Source organism: Castor canadensis, chromosome 3, assembly GCF_047511655.1.
Source record: "Castor canadensis chromosome 3, mCasCan1.hap1v2, whole genome shotgun sequence".
NCBI lineage: Eukaryota > Metazoa > Chordata > Mammalia > Rodentia > Castoridae > Castor > Castor canadensis.
Window position 1 is genome coordinate 32,111,192 of NC_133388.1, and position 17,467 is coordinate 32,128,658.

Consider the following 17,467-nt stretch of genomic DNA (forward strand, 5'->3'; position numbering starts at 1 on the left):
CCCCCGCACTGGCTGGGGGGCGGAGGGCGGCGGACCGCGGCGCGCGCTGCCCGCTGGCGCGGTGGAGGGGGTGGTGGCGGCCCGGCAGGTCTGGTCCCGCGGACCGAGCTCCTGGCTCGGGCAGGTACGGTGTCTACCCGGCTCCTGCTCGGTTTTCCCAGGCGCGCAGAGCCCCTCCCCGCCCTGCCTGCCTCGGCCGGTTCCCACTGGACGGTGCACCTTGCGTGCCGGGGACCCGCGGGCTGCACGCGCCGCATTCCGTGTCTGAGTGGCCATGCGGCTCTGATGGCAGGACCCGACAGTTGGACACTGAGGCCCAGCCGGTCTCGGTGTCGCCAGAGCACAGGCCTCAGAGCTGCATGTCTCCTACTGCTGGCCAAACAGGCAGGGTTGCCCCCTCCCCTCCCCCTCCTGGACGCATCCTGGCCCGGGCTCAGCTTTCCGCTGTCTTGGGGATGTGGGTTTCCTTCCCACCCCTCCCTTTATCCTGTTCTCGCCTGCCTCCCAGCATTGAGGCCCAAAAGACCCGGGGTTGGGAGTTCCCCACTGGCCCTTTCCCAATAGCACCTGAGAAAGCAAAGGCGGCTGCCAGGCTGCAGTGACAGGCGGAGGCAGTGCTGCTGGCCTCGCTCTGAGCCCCTTCTGCTCCTACAACCACTGCTCTTAACGCCTTTGGCCATCAGTGTCACACATGGCCTCTGGCCTTCTCAGAGACAGGGCCAGGAAGACAGAGCCATTCGTTCAGTTAGGGGTAGGTCACCCTCAGCTCCCTCATCACTCCATCTAAAGTGGGTTTCATGCCCAGCTCCCTGCTGGCTGGGGCGGGGGGAGTGAGGTCTTCACTCACTGACCATGTGGACCTCAGGACCAGAGAAGCCAGAACAAAGCATGGACAAACCATCCTGTCTTGAGGAGGTGCCACTGGGCTGAATGGGCAGGATGAATGATATTCCCTTAGGAGGAGCAGGAAGGTGAGAACAGGCAGGGTAGGGGACCAGTGTGAGGAACGGCTGGCATTGAGCCCAGAGTGTGTGGACTCCATTTTTTTGTTTGTTTCAGTAATGGGGTTTAAACTCAAGGCCTACACCTTGAGCCACTCCACCAGCCCTTTTTTTGGGATGTATTTTTTCAAGATAGGGTCTCATGAACTATTTTCCCTGGGCTGGCTTCAAACCACGATCCTCTTGATTTCTACCTCCTGAGTATCTAGGATTACAGGCTTGAGCCACCAGCACGCTGTGACCTCCATATGCTCTGTGGAAGCCTGATGAAAGCAGCTCTGGGTCACAGCTATCCCTGTCTTTTTCCAAAGCTCAACACATAGCACATGCTTGAGAAATTTTTGTGGAACTGAATTTGAATGGAAAGGAAAAAGAGTCCAGGCTGTTATTATATATCATTACCACCACTTAGAAAGGATCAGTCTTGTGAAGGGACATTACCCATGTTAGCTCTGATCCCTCCAGCCTTTGGAGGTGAATGTTAGTCTAGCCGGTAGTTCATGTAAGAAACTAGGTGCACGTATGGGTATGACTCCCAGCTAGGTCCTCCCTACTCATTTGTTCTCTTCCAGAGCCCAGCTGTGGGGCAGCCATGAGCCTGGTGGCTTGTGAATGCCTGCCTGGCCCAGGCCTGGAACCTGAGCCCTGCTCACGAGCACGATCCCAGGCCGCTGTGTACCTGGAGCAGATTCGCAACCGGGTAGCTATAGGAACACCTGACATGACGAAGCGTGACTACCTGGTGGACGCGGCCACGCAGATCCGGCTGGCCCTGGAGCGCGATGTCAGTGAAGACTACGAAGCAGCCTTCAACCACTACCAGAATGGTGTGGACGTACTGCTTCGAGGCATGCATGGTGAGAGTGGGGTGGGCAGGGACAGGATACAGTGGGTGGCCAAAGGCCAGTGTGGGAATGGCCCTGTCATCTATCCATCCCGTCTTCTGTCTGTCCACACTTGGGAGTGCAGCAGGGCACTGTGCTGGCCCTGTAGGACCTCCATGGAGACATAATCAGTGGCATTTATTAAGCAGTTCCTGTAAGCCAGGCACCATTGTTGGGGCTTTACCCATGTTAACTCAGTTGAGCCTCACAGTAATAGAAATGGCTAGCTTTTTTTTTTTTTTTTTTGGTGGCATTGGGTTGTTTTGTTTTATAATAGTGATACATACTTTTTATTGTATCAGTTTTTCTTTTTTTACTTATTTTATATTAATTAATTAATTTACTTATTTATTTTTGTGGTATGGGGTTTGAACTCAGGGCCTCAAGCTTGCTAGACAGGTACTCTACTGCATGAGCCATATTTCCATCCCTTATTTTATATATTAGCTGTACAGGGGGTTTCATTGTGACATTTACATATGTGCTTACAATGTATCTTAAATAGATTCACTGCTCCATCATTCTCCCTCATCCCCCTTCCTCCTTCTTCTTAGAACAATTGGTATTGGGGTTTGAACTCAGGGCCTCATGCTTGCTAGGCAAGTGCTTTACCACATGAGCTACACCTCCACCCTTTTTGCTTTTAGTTATTTTTCAGATAGAGTCTTACATTTTTGCCTGGGCTAGCCTAAGACCATGATTCTCCTTCCCATGCCTCCCATGTAGCTGGGAATACAGGCTTGGGCCACCACTCCTGACTTGTTTGTTGAGGTGGGGTCACGCTAACCTTTAGTCCTGGCTAAATTCAGACCTCAACCCTCCAATCTCTGCTTCCCTATAGCTGAAATTACAGGTATGAGCTACTGCACCTACCCTGAACCTGAAATTACTAGATTTTTAAAATTGCCTATAGTTACAAGTATATAGAAACTTAATTCTCTCTCTCTCTCTCTCTCTCTCTCTCTCTCTCTCTCTCTCCCTTTCCCTCTCTCCCTCCCTCCCTCCCTCCCATTGTTTTCTTTTCATTTTTGAGATGGGGCATCTCTCTCTGTTGCCCAGGCTGATCTTGAATTCCTGGATTCAAGCGATCCTACCACCTCAGCCTCCTGAGTGCTGGGACTATAGGTGCACACTGCATTGGGCAGGAGCTATTTTTTTAATACTCATTTTTAATGAGGCATTGAACAATTAAAGAGCTTGCTCAAGCCAGGTGCTGGTGGCTCACACTGTATTCCTAGCTACTCAGGAGGCAGAGATCAGGAGCACCACAGTTCGAAGCCAGCCCTGGGCAAATAGTTCATGAGACGTATCTTGAAACACCCAAAACAGTAAAGAGCTGGTGGAGTGGCTCAAGTGATAGAGTGCCTGCCTAGCCAGTGTTAGGCCCTGAGTTCCACACCCCAGGACCATTAAAAAAAAATTGCTCAAGGCTCCACAGCTGCCAAGTGGCACAGCTGTGGTTGGAGCAGTTTCAGTTTCTGAGGCTGTGTGCTTGGCCCATTATATTTGGCTACTCCTGGAGCTGGGCTGGGCAGCTGCCCTCTGGAAGCCTGCATTCTAGCTGGGGAGAGATGGGTGACTGATGAGTGGATAACGTGTAATTACAGTCCCAGGTGGGCAGAGCAATGAGGGGGAAGTAAAGGAAGGGAAGAAGGAAACTAAGGGCAGACTGGGCCAGCATTGGGCATTTTCTATAAGTAAAAACTCTAACATAAATGTTGCAGAACAGCAGGCATATTGTCCAGTGGAGGGCCTGGCAGGGTTCCAGAGAGAGCGGCCAGGGGTGTTCAGGGCAGAATGAGGCATTTCCGTGCCAGGGGAGAGGCTGCTGCTGAGGTCAGTTTGAGACGCCCAGGGGCCTTAGGACCAGGCTGCAGGTAGGAGTCGCCCTGACTCACCCTTCCTCACCCTTCCTATGCTGCTGCTGAGGAGACCTTGGTAAGTCTGGGCTTCAGCGTGTCCGGTGCATTCCTTTGCCTTCTGATCTGGTCTCCACCCTGGCCTTTTTCATACTGGGCATCAGAGATGGAGGAAACAATGTTCTCTGGAAGCTTCCATCTCTTCTGAAAAAATGGACATGGAAGCCCCCACCCTGTTTCTTCCCAGGGTGTGATGGCAACCAAGGAGATGGTGGGTGCCACCAAAGTGCAGTTGGCTGTGGGGAGACTGTGGCTCCGAGCCTCCTCCTGCCATCTTCTTCCTCCTCCTCCCCTGCTAGTATCCCACCCTAGAGCAGGGGTTTAATAACAGGTCTCGGGGTAGACTCCACTGAAGCAGCCTTAGAAATACGAGCCATCTGCCATGGAGCGGAGAGGTTAGTGGGAGCTGGCATCTCAGCCCTCCAGCAAAATGGGAGGGGGAAGACCCTAGTGATCCTTGTCCCCCACAGTTGACCCCAACAAGGAGAGATGTGAGGCAGTAAAGCTGAAAATTACCAAATACCTGCAGCGGGCAGAGGAGATCTTCAACTGCCACTTGCAACGGACGCTAGGCAGCGGAGTCAGCCCTGACACGGTGAGGAGACCTCCCAGAGGCCTGAGGGGAGGGGTCTGGAGGGCAGAGCTGAGGCCCCCTGCCCCTTGCCCATCTGGCTGCAGGACAGGGTAGGTAGTGGAGGCTGTAAGTCCAAGGTCCCCTCTCTCCCACACCCTCATGGTTCATTCATTATCAGACTCTCACTAAATCATCCCTAGGCCCGTCTCGTGCCCTCACAGAGCATGTGGCATGTGTATACATATACATCCCCCAGCTTGCACACAGCTCCATCCTGTCTTCTATGTGCACACACTCAAAGCCTCCAGATCCTGTTTCTGTTGGAGCACACATGCATACGTGAATGCATATGTACGCATATGTGCCCAAGACTCTCTCCATGTGGGTTTTCCTGACCCAGTGGGCGCTGATAAGAGTTGAAAATGCATGCACACTTGCCATACCCACAGGCATGCCCAGGCATGCACACATACCTCGCTGCATCTTGCAGGCTGCCTTTCCCCAAAGCAGGTTGCTGAGACGCACACATTCCCAGGTTATCCCCACTCCTCACCCTGGGAATATCAGCCTGCTGTCGATGGGGGCTTTTGAGAGGGGACTTCTGGGCCTGGGAGGACTGGGTGGAGGCTGAGTGAAGAGGTCAGCCTGGCCACTCAGAACCAGTGTGAGTGTGAGCCCCGTGAGTCAAGTCCAGCTTCTCTGCTCAGCCTGTTCCTGTGAGGGGAGAACTGCCTGGATACTTGTCCTACCCACTATGGCCTCCATGCTCTCCAGGCAGCCAGAAGCCCCTACCAACAACTGGGAGAGGCAACTGTGGTTGAGGTTACATATGGCCTTTTTCCCTCCTCCTTAGGGATTCAGTAGCTTGAGGCTTCGGCCCATCCGCACACTGAGCTCTGCCCTGGAACAGCTGAGGGGCTGCAGGGTGGTTGGGGTCATCGAAAAGGTGAGAGTGGATGCCCACAGTGTGGGAGGGGAGGAGGGAGGTGGGCAGTGCGATGAGGGGTGGGTGGGACAGAGGTGTGATAAGTAGAAGTGCTACCTGCATTCCTCCAGGGGGTGGGTAGGGTTGGAGGGACAGCAGCTGAGTCCAATGACCCTCATCTCCCTACCCTGACACACACAAGTCAGGTCCTGCAGAGGAAATCGTGGGGAATAAGAGGCAGGCAGCTTCCTTTCCACGCCTCCAGCTCAAACACAGAAACCATGGGAGAAGCTGTGCCCAGGGCACCCTGCCAGCACTTGCTGCCCTGCCCACTCCCACTTCCCACAGGCCTCCACCCTGCATGCACTCTGCACCCAGGGCTGCAGCCCAGCATGGCTCTCCGCTGAGCACAGCTGGGCATTTCCTGTAGCTGGAAGGTGCTCATCTCCAGAAACCTGTCTGGCAGAGGGCTAATGTGGCCTGCCTTGTCCAGGCCCTTGGCCCCTCTGCCCTTTCTCTCCTGGCATACACACCCTCATTCTGACCCCATCTTGCACTCTTTCCCTTAATTGAGAGCAGACAGGAAGATAGGCGATGGTGGCCCAACCCTTATTAAAGTCAGGGAATCAGAGGAACAAGCGGGTCAAATGAGACTTGAGCGGCCGTCAGATTTCCCTCTGCCTAACCCATGGCTCCCTGCATAGTTGCTGAAATGGTTCTTTCCCAAATTGCCCATTTATGAGAATCATCTGGAGAGCTTCCCCAAAATACAGATGCCTGGGCCCCACTCCAGACCTATGGAGTCAGAATTTCTAGGGTGGAACACAGGAATCTGTCATTTAAAACACTTGTCAGATGATTTGGGTGGGTCTGGGGACATAGAGAAAAGACCAGTGTGTGTTCTGTCTCCCCTTCTTCATGCAAGAGGACATTGTACTGTCTGGGGGAGGGAGCAGGCCTGGAATCTGAGCGATGCAGGAGGTACTCCTCACCGCTCTGAGCTTTGGTTTCCTTATCTGTAAAGTGGGGTGGGAATTCTCCCACCAGGAGGTGATCTGGAAAGGAAAATGAAGTGATTTTTGGGAAAAGCCTGGAATACGCTGAGATATTTAATGCATGTTTGATAGCTCTCAACATGAGTGACAAGAGTAAGTGGGGAGGCATAAGATCCCATGTCCAGGGCTTGCTCCAGCTGCTTCTCCTGGGACCCTGGAACAGGCCCCAGACTGTCAGCACAGGCCCAGCCAGACTCCATCTGCCACAGTTCTCCTTCCACTGCCCTACTCAGCGGCCACATCCCAACCTTGGCTAAGCACAGCCAATTCCCAAAGACAGGCTGGGGAGCCACTGACACCATTTCTCTGAGAACCTGCTGAGCCATAGGTATTATGGTGAGGGGGGTTCCAAGTTGAGTAAGTTTGAGAAACAGTGAATTAAAGCTATATTACTTTGTATTTTAATTATAGGAGTTCTCAGAGATTTTAGGATACAAATATATTCAAGAGGGAGGTCTGTGACGTAGAATTTCCTGATATGTTTAACCCAGGACATGTATGTGTTTGCAAAGCATTTTAGACATACTATATTCTGAGGCCTGTGCACGGGGAAAGCACAAATTAAGACCAAACCCTAACCAGTCTTTCCTTTTCCACCCTTTCTCAGGCACTTAGTTGATCCAATTCCAGTTCCCTCCTGAGAACCTGCTCCCTTTCCCTGGGTCATGCCCAAGCTAGGAGCAGCACTTTCCCCAAATTAGGGAAGGTGTTAGGGCCACTGGGCCTATTCCATTGCTCTGCCCAGGCAAATCCAGGCTGCACTGCTGCTAGCAGGAGCCCTCAGGCCCAGGGAGGGAGCAAAGGCTTGCTCAGGAAGATCCTTAAGTGCCCCAAAGATGTGCAGATGTTGAGCTAACTGGGACAGGTAGGGGGTCTCCAGGGTCTGAAAAAATGCTGCTAAGGTGAGTCCCTAGTCAGGGACTAGGTAGGCAGCCATGATACCTGAGGGTCACCCTGTTTTTGCTGAACTTTCTGCAGGAGTCACACTCTTGAGTTGTGTATGGCAAAGAAAAAGGTCATCCAAGTCACTTCTTGTTTTATTTGGCTGAAACACAGCGATTTTTAAAAAATTGTTACCAACATTTTGAAATGTGTAGATTTCATATAAAAGTCCAGATTTTCAGCTTCTTCTTCTTTGGCAGAACATGGGTTTGAACTCAGAGCTTTGTGCTTGCAAGGCAGGAGCTCTCCCATTTGAGTCACACCTCCAGTCCATTTTGCTCTGGCTATTTATTTATTTTTTATTTAGTTAGTGATACCATGGTTCGAACTCAGGGTCTCACGCTTACTAGGCAGGAGCTTTACCACTTGAGCCATTCTGCCAGCCCTTGCTCTGGTTATTTTTGGAGTTATGCTAGAGGCTATAGGTAGGATTGTGGTCTGAGGCTAGCCCTGGATAAAAATGCAAGACCCTGTCTGAAAAGAATGTATAACAGTAAAGGGTGGGAACTTGGCTCAAGTGGAGGAATGTAACTGCAAAGTCCTGAGTTCAAACACAGGTATTGCCAAAAAAAAAAAAAAAAAAATCTGGGAGCCTGGCTGGCCTCTAATTCCAGCTACAAGGGATGGGGAGGCAGGAAGATTACAGTCCAAGGCTGGCCCGGGGTAAAAACAAGAGACCCTGCCTGAAAAATAACTAAAACATAAAGGGCTGGCAGAGTGACTCAAGTGGTAGAGTGGTTGCCTTTAAACCCCAGTATTGTGGAAAAAAAAAAAAAAAGCATGCTATACTGTCCAGTATGGTAGTCATGATCACAAATGACTATTTGCATTAATTAAAATCAAGTATTGCATGTATACATTTCAAGGGCTTTGTCACTGACCTCCCCAATGGACAGTGCAGAAATACAGTATTTCTACCATGACATAAAGTTCTGTTGGACAGTGCTGCATTTTAATTGTCTCATAGAGAATGAAACAGGTTCATGGAGGGCAAGTATTAGGTAGTGCTCTAATCCCCAAGACAACAAGCAAAGGAATTTTTTCTTTTTTGAAAGTACTGGAGTTTGAACTCGGGGCCTCTCAGTTGCTAGGCAGGACCTCTTTCTGCTTGAGCCACTCCACCAGCCCTTTTTTTGTGTGTGATGGGTTTTTTGAGATAGGGTCTTGTGAACTATTTGCCTGGTGGTGGCTTCAAACTGTGATCCTTGTGATCTCTGCCTCCCAGGTAGCTAGGATTACAGGCATGAGCCCCCAGTGCCTGTATGGGGAATTTTTATGTGGTTGTATTAATGGGAAGATGCCCCCTCTGCTACTCTTTTCAGATATAATGAAAGAGAAAGGAGTTTGAACCTGGAAAAAACAAACCAAAACTCACCACCTTACCTAACTATAAGAGAGTCACTGTTAATATTTAGGTCTAATTCCTTCTAAATAAATAGTTAGGTTTTAGAGTCTTTTTTTAACAAGTTCTTTTGATGTACGGGCAAGTTGTATTTCTGGCTCCCTTATCCTTCTCCACTGGTCTTTTGGACTGTAAATCAGAAGGCCTTGCCCAGGATGAGGTGGTGGGGAATCCCACTTGGCGAAGGATGGTGGGGAATTATCTGGGGTGTCAGTGCTTGTGGGAAACTCTGTTCTCCTAAATGACCTCAGTTTTCTGCCTTCCTTTTTCAAACATTGCACAAATTTGGTCAGGAAGCCAAGGCCAGGCTGGGCTGTCTCTGGCCACTGGAGGGGAGACCTCTGGTGGCCAAAAGAGAAACCTCCCTCCTGCTCAGGAAGGCCCTGGGGCTCACTTCCATTTTGCTGATGATGAGAAAACTGAGGCCCAGAAGGGAGGGTACTTGCTAATGTCAACTGGTTGTGTCCCCAGTTGCAGTAAAGTCTGCAGGGCTCTGAGATCAGACTGCCTGGATTCAAATCCTGATTGCCTTACTTTTTAGCGGTAGGACTGACCATAGAAAGGCAATAAATATCATGTCTCTGAACCTGTTTCTTTATCAATAAAACTAACCACCTCACCTAGTAGGGTTGTGGCAGTAAAATTAAGTAATCCATGTAAAGTATACTTAGCGTGGAGTAAGGACTTCATAGTCAATGTTGGTTTTTTCTACAATTATATTGATGATTGCCATGAATTATGAAAGTTTATATTTAAATTGTCTGCTGTAATCAGTCCCCCAACCAGGGACCCTCTGAAGAGGAACTATGATGCCATTTGGCAGTTAAGAATAGCAAGGTTTAGCTGGGCGCCAATGGCCCATGCCTGTGATCCTGCGGTTCAAAGCCAGACCCAGGTAAATAGTTCATGAGACCCTATCTTGAGAGTACCCATCACAACAAAGGGCTGGTGGAATGGTTCAAGGTGTAGGCTCTGAGTTCAAACCCCAGTACCAAAAAAAAAAAAAAAAAAAAAAGCAAGTTTCAGAGAAGCCATGTGACTTACCAAGTGTGATAACTGACTTTCTCACAGCCCCTGTCTTCAGAAGGCTTTCCCATTTATAGCCACAACAAATCAGTGAGAAAGGGAAGGTGGGTGTTTGTAACTCCTATTTGTTGGTTGAGAAAATCAGTTCATTTGCCCAAGATCTAAACCAAGAGCCCTTCTCCCTACCTTGTCCTAGGCTGTAGCCTTCACCACTTGTCTAGTGCCCTGGCCTCAGGGCCTGGCGCCCACTCCTCATGGAGGCCAGCCAAGGCCCTCCCTAGGGAATGTCTGCCAGGCAGTCCAGTGGCCAAGGGATCACCACACCAGGGTGCCGTCTGGTCTCCACATGCCCTCATCCATGCTGAGTCCCCTGACACACCCCTGCCTACCAGTGAGAAGACCAACTCCAAATACGGCCCAGGCAGAGTGGTGGGCAGATCACTGCCTCTAACCAAAGCCAGCAGAAGAAGAGGGCTGCTCTCTGAGGACAGCATTCAGGAGAACTTTATTATTTTATTGAGACAAGTTCTTGCTATGTTGCACAGGCTTGCCTTGAACTCATGAGCTCAAGCAGTACTCCTGCCCTAGAGAGGACTTTATTTATAAGGAGATGCAGCAAGGCAGGGAGGGAGACACAAAAGAAGTGTGTCAAGCCCAGATTGTATTGGGTCAGCCTATACAATCTGGAGCTGCACTCAGTCACAGCTTCCTCACTGGTAAAACAGCGATCAGAGAAAGTGATGGTAGGGAGGTGCTTCAGCCTCACCTTTAAGTCCTAAGGGATGGTGGGCTCTGGCTGAGGTCTGAAGTGAAGGGTTGGTATCCTTATCCCTTTCCTCAGGCTAGGCCCAGTGTTGGCAGGGAAGGAAGAGGCATTCTTCTCACATTGTGGGGGAGAGAGTCCCCCTGACCACAGCAGCTGCTGTTTTGGCCACTTGCCATGCATGCGTGAAGCACCTACCACATTCTGCACTGTGCTGAATACAGGGCTGGATAGGATGGTTCCTGACCTTCTGGAGGTCACAATCAGGGATAAGAGGTTAGTCACAGTGTGGTAGAGCTCTCAGGAGTTGAGTCCAGAGAGCAGGAGAGACAGGCTATAGTCCCCAGGTGCTGAAGAAAGGAGCGTCAGAACTGAAACCTGAAGGTTTTGCAAAGGTGGGCAAATAGGACAGGATGGTGTCAGTCTGGGGATGTGGACATACTCCCTGCTCCTGGGTGAGTGAACATGGTGGAGGGATCTGGGAGCATAGGGTCCCAAGAACTAACATATGCCTTGACCAGTGCTTCCTGAACCTTGGCAGGTGCAGCTGGTCCAGGACCCAGCAACCAGAGGGACTTTCGTGGTGAAGGTAGGTGCCACTACCCCCTACAATGCCACATTTGCCTTGGGACTTTCTTAGAGCTCTTGAAACCCTTACCCTCCAGTGAACCCCCTCCCTAGAATGTGCATCTGGAGCCCTTGCCCCCTGCAAATCCAAAAACTCCTTGTTCTGCAACTCAGCATGGGCCCTGCCTCCTGGACAGACATACACACAACCTCATCCTTGGCCAGGAGGGGGCAGGACCTGAATTCCATGGGGGAAGCAGGGCTGAGGACCAGGCTAGGAACTGGATGAAGTGGAGTGGCTCCCACTTCTCATCTGGGTGTCCCTGAAGCCAAGGCTAGGATATCCTCTACCAGAATAGCCCCTGGCCTGTCCCCAGCTGATCTGCCTGCCTTTCCCACTCTTCAGAGCCTGCCCAGGTGCCATACGGTGAGCCGAGAGCGGCAGACCATTATCCCACACGGGGTTCCCTACATGACAAAGCTTCTTCGGTACTTTGTGAGTGAGGATTCCATCTTCTTGCATCTGGAGCATGTGCAAGGTGAGGGGGGTCCAAGTGGCCCCTTCCAGGTCCTCTGGCCTTTGAGCTTTGTTGTACCTACCCACTTAAAATGCTGAACCCTGGGGAGGGGTGTGGCTTGCTCCAGATGTATGACGCAGACCAGGGACAGTCTTTCTAGAGCTGTTGGCAGGGCCAGACTTGTGGGCCTCTGTGTGATGGCATCAGAGCAAGAGATATCATGGGTAGGATGTTCACACCTTAGACAGATGAAAGGGTATTTGTACAGCTGTCTCCTTTGTCACCATGTCCTCTGTCTTAGCTCTTTTCATTTTTCTGGTCAGTGCCCATCCCTGGTCCATGGCCACACAGGATGACAGTGACTGAAGCTGGAACTGGCCATGTGCCAGATACTATGATTATAGCGATTTTTAAAATATGAGGTACATCCTTAGGTCACGCCTTATAGTCCATGCCTGGCCTTCTTTACATTTCATTATACCATTCTCCCTAAAGCAAGAAAGAAATTACAATGTGTTGAACACCGGTGAATCCACTACCCAAACCAAGGGTTAAGCTTCGAGGGTGTACAGGCTGTCAGGCTGAGCACTCTGTATATGAGCTGAGCAAGAGAGAGGAGATAGATGTGAGGAGGAATAAGGCCAGGGCCCCTGGAAGGCAGAGGGGCTATGCCCAAGATGGAGGGGAGGCAGGAAAGGGCTCAGACTTGGTATCTACACTCTTCTTCTCCCTTCCCATGTTTGTGCTCCCACTGCCTGGCCCAGGAGGCACTCTCTGGTCCCACCTGCTCTCCCAAGCACGCCCTCAATATCCTGGGCTCAGCTCTGGCTCCACCCAGAAGTCGAAGACCCAGTGCAACACCCACCTCAGCGTCCTGACTCCTGCGTGGCACCCCATGGGCTACACTGTGCGGACTTCTCAGAGCCTTCTCCCATCCCTCACACCTCAGAGTGAGGCTGATAGTGAACCTGCAGCCAGGACCAGTACTTCCTGTTCCTTGGACCTCATAAAGGCCCCAAGTGTCCATCTTCAAGCCAGGAGAGCTGGCCAGAGCTCAGACCCTGGGCCTCCTCAGAGGCTCTCTTGGGTTCGTGAGGGGGCCAGCCGGGTGCTGGGGGGCTGTGGCCGACACAGAGCTCAGAGCCCCCCATCAGACAGGGCCAGCTGGGGATGTGGTGGAGCTGTATGGAGTGTGAAGGAGGAGCAGGTGAAGCAGTGGGCAGCTGAGATGCTGGTGGCACTGGAGGCATTACATGAGCAGGGGGTGCTGTGCCGGGACCTCAATCCCCGGAACCTGCTCCTGGACCAGGCAGGTAGGAGCCCGGACCACCCTACTCTGCCTCACCCCAAGGAGGGAGACTCCCAGAGTTAAGGGGACCTTGGAGGTGTGCCCCCAACCCAGGCCCTGCAACCTGGCCTTTCTTATGGGACTCTGTTCAACCCTGGCTGGCCTTTCTCCATGAGTTGAGGGCAACAGCTCCCAGAACATCTGGTGGTTTCTGGGCCCCAGAGGCCAGGCCCTGAGGGAGGCTCTGCCCAGCATGACCTTTGGTCCTTCCATGTGCTTGAGTTGGGGAAGCCCTGGGACTGCCTCCATGCCAGCTGCTCAGTGATGCCACCCTCAAGCCTTTTCCCTCATCATTCCTCTCTACACATGCTGGACGAGAAGGTCATATCCGGCTCACATATTTTGGCCAGTGGTCAGAAGTGGAGCCCCAGTACAGCAGGGAGGCTGCAGACCACCTTTACAGTGCCCCAGGCAAGAAGGGGGGGTCCCTAGGTCTTGGGTACCTTTGTGTAGGTTGAGCCTGGGGACTGAGGGTGACTGGGGATGGGCAGTGTCTACTAGGATGAGAATGGAGGGCACTTTTGGGTGAAGCAAGGATGTATGTGTTCTTGTTCCCGCAGAAGTGGGGGGGATTTCTGAGCTGACTGAAGCTTGTGACTGGTGGAGTTTTGGGTCATTACTATATGAGCTGCTGACAGGAACGGTGAGTAGAAAGCCCTGGTGGGTGCCAGTGAAGTGCAGTTCAGTTCAGTTCAGTCAGCCAACATCTGGGCAGAGGCTGCCAAGACCTGGCCATTGGACTGGACATCCTGCCACTCTTCAGGCCACCAGAGATAGGGGCTATTGTAAAAGAGACTGTCAGGTTCTGTGAATGAGTTAAGATGGTCAAGGAAGGTTTCTGGAAGAACGTGTCTGGGCCTACAATTGAGGAGAAGGTAGAATTTGACACCGGCCCCATCCCCTGGAAGGCCTCTTGATCATCCCTTGCCACCTCCCAATTGCTTACTCCTCCCAACCATGCCCTTCTGGGCTGTAACCCAGATCTTAGCTAGAGGATGGGAGAGGGCTCTTTGTCCAGGCCCGCAGTTAGTTGCCCTGTCCAGTCTGAGTCAGCCAAGAGCTAAGGCTCCCCCTCAAACATTTTACTCAGAATGGTGGTCTGGCCTTTGCCCAGATGAGGTCAGCACTACATCTGGGGCCAGTTAGGCTGGGAGGCAAGAGAACCCAAGCTGCATGGGTGGGAAATGGCTGGAATGGATGCAGTATGAGCTAAAGTTCACACCTGACCAGTCTCTCCTACTTTTGTCCCATAGCTCAGGGCCTCTGAAAACCCTGGCTGCAAATATTTCCCCACCTCCCCACATGGCTCTCCTGGTCTACCTCCCAGGAGCTTCTTGTGTCTTATTCTTACCTCTAGACAGACTTTCTGCTCTCCACAGCTGCACTTGGGGTGTGGAGAGGTCCTGCTTTCTTCTGTCACCACATCCCTGTCTTGGCCTTGATGACAGCATGCCATGGCCTGCTGTCAAATGTGGAGGCTTTTTTTTCTGTAAGGAGACAGTGCTGTTCTCAATACAGTATCCACCCTGATTGCAGCCCAAGATTGATGCTGCTAGCAAGCTTGCAGCCAGAGGGGCCTGGGTTCAAACCCTGACCTCAGCACAAGTCCCTTTTCCTCTGAGCCTGCTTCTTGTCTTTAACGGATAAAGGTATGTTGGGGATCCAGCTCAGTGTCTGGCACATAGTAGGTAATAAGCAAAAGGCAACTATCAGCAATGTCATTCCCATGGACTGTGACATAGGGTGGGGTAGGGGACAGTCCTGAAGTGTACCTTTCCTGTGGTTGCCTCTTTAGAGGTCCCTCTTGTATCCTCCTAGGCATTGTCCCAGAACCACCCTTCAGGGTTCCAAGCCCACACCCAGCTTCAGCTGCCGGAGTGGCTCAGTCACCCAGCAGCCTGTCTACTGACTGAGGTGAGGTGCAGTCCAGCGGAGAGCAGTCAACTACTTAGCCTATGGGTGGGGACTGGAGGGACAGAATCTCCACAACTATGTGTGAGCTGTATGTGCTAATGTGGGGGCCCTCACTGGCTAACCATCACCAATGTCCCTTGGGCTAAGTTGGCAGGGCCTGGAGTCCCTGGAGCTGCTCGGTGGTGGGGGTGGGGAAGGATGCCTGAGTGCTGACTGGCCTCCCTTCACAGCTGCTGCAGTTCAATCCTGAGCGGCGCCTGGGTGTTGGAGGGGGCGGCACCAGCAAACTCAAGTCCCACCCCTTTTTCAGTACTATCCAGTGGAGCAGACTGGCAGGGTAAGAGGGGTGGGCAAAGTGGGCATGGAAGCAGCTGGCCTGTGCTGGATGTCCTGTCTCTGCCTGTCACCCAGGGCTGGCCCCTCTCATCAATGGGCTTCAGGAGAAGAATGTAGAACAGCTGGCTTTCCTGGTCGGGTCTCAGAAGCAATGACTTCCACTGTCCTTGGAGAAGCTGCCCACTGGAGAGGAGAGGGGTGGCAAGGCCCACCTTACTAAACAGTTGAACACCCTTCCATTGATAGTCAATAGACACCTGTTGAGGGCATTCCTTGTACCCCTAACACAGGTTAAAGGGTACCTTCTGAAATACTGACCACCTGCTGAGCCGACAGTGTGTGTAGTGACAGTCATGCTGTGCCCCACTTGGGACATCTCTGGAGATTCATCTCAGGATACTTATCACTGGCTCTGTGGACATAAGTCAGAGCTGTCCTGGCTATCTGTCTTAAGTAACACAACCAGTGGGCTACTTTCACCAGAAGGTGGTACCATGGGGGTGGGGAGGCTGGGAATCAGGGAAGAATTCAGTGGGGGGGCGGGGTCAGGAGGAGAACATCCTAATCCTGACCTGGTCCCTATCTTTATGATTTCAGACTTGACTTGAGAACAAAGGGAGGTGGGGAGCCTCAGAGGACTGGTGGAATGGAGCAATAAGGGGGGAGGAGCGGCAGCAGCTTTGCCACTTAGAGCAAGTTTGGAAACAGAATACAAAGGGCTCTTCCCCAGCTGGCCCATAGGTCTGGGAGAGGCTGAAGCCACTAGGACTTGTGCCAATTAGGATTCTCTCCTCAGGCCTTGGTTCTGTTCACCATTCTGGTGGTGAAGTTCTACTCAATTCATTGCCCACTGTGACTTCATCCCCTTTTGAAGTGAGAAACCACAAAACATATGGACAGATCACCCACATTTTTAGCCAGAAGCAAGTTGTTTCTGGTCTCTGAAGAACTGGGTTAAGTGGGTAGCCCAAAGCCGACCCCTCCCCAGGTTTGAGGGACTCCCCAGGACGGGTATGGCACCTGAGACAAATTTTCATCAGGCCTATCCCCAGCTCCTTCCAAGCAGCATCTCCAACACCACCAGGTGGCACCTCTCACAGCTCATCAGTGGGGTAACTATACTTTTGGGCCAGATATTTGTGTCCTGGGGAGGCTGAATCTGGGCAGATGAGTAAAACAAAACCTGTGACCCATGCTCCATTGCTCACATCCTGGCTGACCTGGGGTTTGCCCATTCTCTAATAAAGTCTCCTCTTCCTATGATGTCCTTGCATCATTAATTCCAGGTGGCTTGCAGGAAGGCTCCAAGATTGTAAGGCTCCATTACAGAAGCTGAAGAGTGAGCCTGGGGGTTGCTAGGAAGCAGCCTGAGCCTTTACCAACCACCCTTGGTCCTCAGGGGAAAATAAAGTAAACCCATCTATCACCAGCTCCTACATCTAGGACTCACTTCTTTTCTGAGACAGACCTCCATGGAGGGATGGCCTCACTGCAAACAAAACCAGGATAAAGACTCAGTGTATAAACATATGCCTGTGTTTGAGCCTGGACTCCATCATGCCTGTCACCTACAGTCAGTCTAGGTTAGCCACTAACACTGTCCACTGACCCTCAGAGACCACTGCTTGCAGATGACCTTCCTTCATTTGCTCACACTGAAATCAAGCCTCTTGGTACACCTGTGACAAGTCCAAGTAAAATTAGATGTCTCACCTCTCTCCAATCCATCCCAATTATGCAAGCCCCTACAACAGGGCAACTGTCCTCTGATGTTCTGAAGGGCTGCCACACAGCTGGGAGCCACAATTTCTGTTTAATTAGCAAGCCAGGCTCACAGGATCCCTAGAAGGAAGCTAGGGCACTAACAGATTGGTGAACCTCCCTAGCTGGCAGTCAGGGTTCTACCATCTGTCAAATTAGTTAACTTCTATCAGTGTTAACTTATGTCAAAAGAATGGGACAACTGGGTGTGGTGTACACATCTGTAATCTCAACTACTTAGGAGGCAGAGATCAGGAGTGTGGTTCAAGGCCAGGCAGGCAAAAAGTTAGTGAGACCCCCATCTCAACAAATAAGCCAAGCGTGGTACACATCCATAATTCTGACTAGGCAGAAGGCATAGGTAGGGGGATCGGGGTCTAAGACTAGCCCCAGGGAAAAAGTACATGACCTATCAGAAAACAAACAAAAAAGGACTGGGGAATGGCTCAACTAGTAGAGTATCTACCTAGCAAATGCAAGGCATGGAGTTCAAACCCCACTACCACCCAAAAAGTGGGGGGGCGGGTGGGAG

At 51.7% G+C, this 17,467-nt stretch overlaps 1 protein-coding gene across 10 annotated transcripts; it reads left to right on the plus strand.

Annotated features, from left to right (window-relative positions):
* Rps6kl1 (ribosomal protein S6 kinase like 1) lies at positions 1–16,437 on the plus strand. Of its 10 annotated transcripts, none has more exons than XR_012446092.1 (12): positions 1–124; positions 1,574–1,858; positions 4,275–4,399; positions 5,232–5,324; positions 11,033–11,080; positions 11,465–11,597; positions 12,341–12,889; positions 13,246–13,335; positions 13,485–13,567; positions 14,461–14,573; positions 14,743–14,838; positions 15,069–15,112. XR_012446092.1 is itself a non-coding variant. In XM_074067527.1 (12 exons), the coding sequence occupies exons 2-12, from the start codon at positions 1,594–1,596 to the stop codon at positions 15,392–15,394; spliced, it is 1,734 nt and encodes a 577-aa protein (XP_073923628.1). In that variant the 5' UTR covers positions 1–124; positions 1,574–1,593; the 3' UTR covers positions 15,395–16,437. The 10 variants fall into 10 exon arrangements, 5 of the variants coding, with proteins under 5 accessions (XP_073923628.1, XP_073923630.1, XP_073923629.1 ...); XM_074067527.1 differs by lacking the exon at positions 14,461–14,573 and adding an exon at positions 15,250–16,437 and having other exon boundaries at positions 15,069–15,175; XR_012446091.1 differs by having other exon boundaries at positions 14,461–14,838; positions 15,069–15,122.
* The last annotated feature ends 1,030 nt before the right edge of the window (positions 16,438–17,467 follow it).